The sequence below is a fragment of the Vulpes vulpes genome, chromosome 8 (assembly GCF_048418805.1).
Source record: "Vulpes vulpes isolate BD-2025 chromosome 8, VulVul3, whole genome shotgun sequence".
NCBI lineage: Eukaryota > Metazoa > Chordata > Mammalia > Carnivora > Canidae > Vulpes > Vulpes vulpes.
Window position 1 is genome coordinate 58,213,725 of NC_132787.1, and position 6,000 is coordinate 58,219,724.

The following is a 6,000-nucleotide window of genomic DNA, read 5'->3' on the forward strand; positions in this document are numbered from 1 at the left end:
TCTACAAGAGCCCATTTCCTCCTCTGTAAAAATGGAGAGATTGTGCACATGGTGCATGGTTGCTGACAGATTAAATGAGATGTTGCCCGGGCCTCAACCTGCCAGCACCTTTTTCACTATTCTTGTATTATCTTCAATGAATCCTAAAGATATTCTGACCATACATGTACAAAGATACTGGGTGAATATCAAGGGCAATGATGACATCCAAGACATTATTGTCCCCTCCAAAAACTTAGAAAGAATAAAACAATATTTAAATTGTCACTTGAGATAATAATAGGAAAGGTGTCAAAAGTCAATATACAAGTGATTGCCAAATAAATATTGTTAGTAATAATTATGATGGGAGTTCATAGGGAAGCCAAAACATTCTGTGCTAGGGTGTCAGGAAAATCTTTCTTGATAAAGTAAGCTCTGAGCTGAGTTTGAAGGATGAATCTGAGCCAGGGAAATGGAGAAGAGAGAGGCTGTCTCCCCTGGTAGAGGAGAGAAGGGGAGCTTGGGACTTAGACCTCCTCAGGGCCTAGAACTTGTGAGTCAGGATTGGCAGCCTCACCACATACAGGGACAGAGCGGGGACACACATGAGAGGAAGGGTGGAAGGGGGTGGATGTCAGACCCAGGAGTGCCGTGGCTCCCAGAGAACCCATGAACACATTCTCTGTTGAACAAACAGCCCCAGCCCACAGTTGCCAGGCAAGAAACTGGGACCTGTGGCTGTCAGATATTCTGATGTTTCCCTTTTTCCAGAGAAGATGAAACTCTGGATTTCTGTGCAAGATCCCACTATTTTGAAATGTTTGTAACAAATTTGAAGCAATTTAAAAATATTCTGCAGGCCAAAGAAAACCTGTGCACAGGCTGGTTCAATGTGTAGAGCACTGTTAAGAATCTCTGCTATTGGAGATGCAGGGAAACATGGAAATAAAGTATTACTTGGATGCCAGACTGAAAAACGTGGACTTTTTTCTTTCAGAAAACACAGGTCCATGGGGAAAATGCCTGGCAGCCTCCCTTCCATTTAGAATAGCCCCCAAAAGGGAAAATACGGGACGTCACTTTGTTGGCTATAATTTTTATTATTGTAAGTGTCCCCTATTTATCTAAGTGGTTTGCTTAAGAAATCAACTTTACTTATCACTGTGATAATGAATTCTACTTTGTTTACTTGGGAAGGCATGTCCCTAAAACTTAGACAAATCCTTAACCTTAGTTTTAGTTTTACAGGTGGCTCTGGGCCTTAATAGCTTCATCAGTAAATGGAAAGCCTTAATTAAGTGAGATCATATTTAAGGGGCCTTCAAGTTGTAATGTTCCAAGAGTCTCTGCCTCTCTACAGAAGAAATTCAGTTAACTGTTAATTGATGTGATAAATATAATATCTATTTTTAAATCGAGCAGTTTTAGAGTTTCTGAAAGGCATTCTTAATCCCATTTACTCTTTTTCTAAGGCCCTATTATCACCCCCATTTTACAGAGAAGAAAGCTGAAGCTCTGATAGAAACGCTCTGTAGTTGGCTTCTTCTCCACCTTTTTAAGCTCTTGTCTTAATGCTAGATGCATCCTGGAGCCCGGTATCTTATATCTCCTTGTTCTTATCCTGTTGACAGTAAATATTCCTTGCCCTCCAATCCAGAAAATCCCGCAGATTGATTTACCTTCTTTACCATAAGTAAGTGCCTTGTTCGTGACAATACCCAGTATAAGCGGCAGAGCCAGAGTTCCAACCCACGTTCTAACTTTCTGTTCCCGTTTAACTTTCTATACCCAACGTGCCTCTGGCACTTAGAACCTTAGAGAGAAGATGAAAATAAGGTAAGTCCCTAAACACTCTTATGAGTGATGGTCTTGGGTTCCTGAGGAGCATTTCATGTATCTTTGGAAGCAGTCTGAAATCCCTTCTGAATCCAGGCTGGTGGAGTGGGAGGGAGCCAGGTGGGAACGTGGGAGAGCAGTACTTGTCCTTACCTTATTCAGGAGGCATTCTTCCAAGTCTCCTGCAGTTGGGGATTTCATGACTTCTTGGTCAGCCCCCAGTGGAGCAGCAACGTCTTGGTTTGTCCGTCAGTGGAGGACAGTACTTGCAGGTTGATTTCCCAAGAATGTTAGTCTCAGTGCTAAATTTCTTTGAGGATGTATACATGGACCAGAGACTGGTCTTTCCAATTCTTCCCTCCAGCTCTCATTTCCAAATCGGGAGCATCCAACTGTCATCTTTCAGGAAATTATTTTTTAAAAAAAGAATTTAAAAAGGAGAGTTGATGGAATTGAAACTGAATTGGAGTCCAACCTAATAGGACTCGATTAAGCTCTATTGTCGGGTGCTTTGACTGAAGGGCAATATTCCAAGTTGTATTTCCCATTCAAATATTTAAAAGCTCCATTCGAGATAGAAACGCTCTGTAGTTGGCTTCTTCTCCACCTTTTTAAGCTCTTGTCTTAATGCTAGATGCATCCTGGAGCCCGGTATCTTATATCTCCTTGTTCTTATCCTGTTGACAGTAAATATTCCTTGCCCTCCAATCCAGAAAATCCCGCAGATTGATTTACCTTCTTTACCATAAACAAATAGGGAACTGCCAAACAACCAGTCAGGCACCCATCATTCTGCCTGAAAACAAGCAGGTCCAGGTCTCATCAAATCAGGGCACAATAATTTGCATGTGGAAAAGCGCACACACACACACACACACACACATGCACACACACACAGGCATATCCAGAAAGGGCAGGACCAGGGACCCTTCTGCTCACCTGCTGAACTTTAAACATAATTTACCTCTTCCTGCTTGAAAGCTGGCAGTAAAAATAAAGTCAGTGTAAACAGGCCCCTTGAGAGTCAAGGAAACACTCTTGTCTGGTTTTGCCAGCAAAACCATGTTGGAAAACAGCTCAGGCAGTAAATTCCCAGTCTGGCTGGCTGGGGCTAGTTTTATTACAGAAAAAAAAAAAAAAAATTTCACAATGGCCTGATCTCCCTGAAGCTGGTAAACATCAGAGACTGCTATCAGATGATCTAAAGAAATTACAGCGCTTCTGGGAGCCCAGCTCACTTCTGGGCAATGCTCTGAGTAAATGCCTTTCCAAACCCACCTCTGAGAGCTCTGCAACGGTGTTGGTTCCCCTGGCCACTCAGCTCTCTGTAACCACAGTATTTGCATATCTCCCCGCTCTGCCCCGACTAAAAGCCTCACCTGAGCCACACCAGAGCTCCCTGCTCCACCCACCTCATTAATCCCAGTGTTCACGCCAGCTTTTATAGGTCCCTTTTGTGCAATATTGTTGTATATTGAAATATTCTATGTAAATATTGTAAAGCTACCCTTCCACAAAACTGCCATGACTTTCCATTTTCTTCTATTTGTAATTCAGAGTTTCCTTCATTTGATATCAGATGCTCCCAAACATTTCAGAATCTTCTCTTGACCTAACCACTAGTCAGTTTTTCACAAACAGAACATGAGGCTGCCTCTCTGAATTTCCGACAACTCAGGATTCCCTCTCCACCTTCTTTTCGGCTTCATCAAAGTCCTCCTGGTTTCTCCCATGAGCTCTTGTTTTTGTCTTTACTTCTGCTTCATTACAATCATTAACTTGGGATCCCCTGTCCTCTGGTGGGCCTCTCTTACAGTTCTAATTTTCCCCAGATGCCTATCAACCAGATGCACAAATTTGCATCATTCTCTACCTGTGGCTGCCCTACTTGCTCCAGCGTGGCCACAAATCAGAATGTTGAAACTGCATTTCTCTCACTAGGGCTCAGTGATGCTTCCCAGATGTGAACCAGGAGAACAACCAGTAGGCCAACTGTAGAGCCTGGGAGAAGGAAGAAGTCTGTGTTCCAGCCTCATTTTACCTGGATGTCATACCTGGCAAACAAGGGGTTATATAAGCACAACCTGTTCCTTACTCTCTGATAGAGTTCTCCATGGCAAAGCTTCCAATATATAGGGCAGTTCAACAGTGCAGACCCTCTGATGGATTGGCAAAGAGGACCCTTCTTTGTAGATAGAGATCTCTGGCTAAGTGGCTTTTGGATTAGCAAATATTTATTGAGCAACAGTCTGCCTAAGGCACTATGCTGGGCCACAGAGAAGGATTCAAAGTTAACTCAGATTCTCCTCCTTTCTTGGGAAATAAATATCCTCATTTCTCATGACTCATGCCAAATGCAAGTATGAACATGCAAACCAGCTTTGGCTCAATTTCTATTGTGAGGACCAAGGAGTTATTTTTTAAAGTCAGTTTAGCAAGGTATTCAAAACCCTAAACCAACAATAGGAAAGTCCTAGGAAGACAATGTCACCCCTGATTTACCAACAGAAGTGTTTGCTATTGATTTACCTAATGGCTGCAATTTTCATTCCAAGAAGGGTTGGCTTGATCCAAATCAATCTTAAATACACAAATTTGTTACAGTTCACCAAGATTACAAACTCTGATGTATTTTTCAAAAACTTCCTTTAATCCTACGGTGACTCAAAGCTGACAGCTCTGAGGACCTGATAGAGACAATTGCCCATGCTCTGAGGAAGCCCCCAGCAGTGAAGAAGGCGGTGACTCTATCTGTTCTATATCCCCACTATAGTCCAGTACCTAACACATAATTGACATTTAATAGTGGTGAAAATTTGATTGCATTATAGATGAAATGATATTCTCAAATATAAGATATTTGGAGATACACAAGATCACTTTATAGGGCACCTGGGTAGTTCAGCCTGTTAAGTCCCTGCTTTCGGCTCAGGTCATGATTCCAGAGTCCTGAGATAGAGCTCTGAATTGGGGCTCCTTCTCTCTCTCTCCCTCTGCCATTCCCCCTTCTTGTGCTTTCTGGCTCTATCTTTCTGGCAAATAAATAAATAAAATATTTTTTAAAAGATCACTTTATAAAGTGTAAGTTTAATTTCATATATGAACGTATGACCTTTTAAATTACTATCATCTTTTATAAAAAGGCCTGAAATAAAAGAACTTAGCATAGTACCTGTCACATGATAGGATTTCAACAAATATTTGTTTTCACACTTCATTTTCTTTCCTGGGGGAGAGGTGGGGAACCCTTCTTTTAATGTATCTGACTAACTGTCCTGGTCTTATCTCATTGGTAGGATCTTTCATTGGGTTGGTCCTTGGAGTCCCATCAGAAAGCTAGTCTCCTTTCCTGTTATACCAGAAATGGCAACTGAGATCATCTGAATTTGATCTTTGTGTAGGTCCAGAGGTAGAAGAGCCCCAATTCAAACACCTACATAGGTTGGGCAGGTAATAAAATAAATCAGTATAGAGCAGAACAATGGAAAGGGGTGGGGCCTATGGTGGACTCAAGAATATATTCCCTATCTAGGGAGGATACTCTAGGGAGTGTGTGTGTGTGTATTAAACAACACTGCACTATCAAATACTGGATAATACAAAACCCACCCTTGTACTCTATATTCCTGTATTACTAATATCATTGAAGTCCTCTGAAAGGTCATTGACATCTTCTCTGGACCTTACATAAGCAATGCTCTCTGCTTGGGTACTCCCTTCTACCACCTTCCCTCTTCACTAGGCCAACTCATATACAGATCTTCTCTAATTCTTAAGGCTGAGTAGGGGACTCTATGTAGTGCTCCTAGACCACTTGCTGGTTTACTTGTATCTATCACATGTTGTATTGTATGCTCCTCAAAGGGAAAGTACTTACACCTACATAGAGTGGGTGCTCAATAAATATCTGCAGAATGAATGAATGAGCAAACACCTGAATAAATGAGGGTGGCCCCTTTTCTCATTCTTCAGTCTAATCTCATCCTACCCATAGGCCTAAGATAAAGTGAGAAAAGTAGAAGGTAAATAATGAATAAATGTTCATTGTTTCGCTTGGGAGCACCATTAACAAAAACAGGGGATCAGATAATTTCCCTTTTAAAAGCTGATTTCAGGGACGCCTGGGTGGCTCAGTGGTTGAGCGCCTTGCCTTTGGCTCAGAGCGTGATCCTGAGGTCCTGG

The 6,000-nt window shown here is 41.9% G+C and overlaps 1 protein-coding gene across 3 annotated transcripts in view; it reads right to left on the reverse strand.

The window, feature by feature from the left end:
- Positions 1-3,160, reverse strand: part of MAB21L3 (mab-21 like 3) — a 90,156-nt gene extending 86,996 nt beyond the window's left edge. Inside the window, exons 1-2 of one of the 3 annotated variants that reach the window (XM_072766797.1) lie at positions 3,097-3,160; positions 1,972-2,217 (exon numbers count right to left, since the gene is read on the reverse strand). In XM_072766797.1, coding sequence (XP_072622898.1) covers positions 1,972-2,019 — 48 coding nt within the window. In that variant the 5' untranslated portion in view covers positions 2,020-2,217; positions 3,097-3,160. Of the gene's footprint in view, positions 1-1,971; positions 2,468-3,096 lie in introns of those variants that run through there. The other 2 variants (XR_012003062.1, XM_072766798.1) reach the window with 2 other exon arrangements.
- Positions 3,161-6,000: the final 2,840 nt, after the last annotated feature.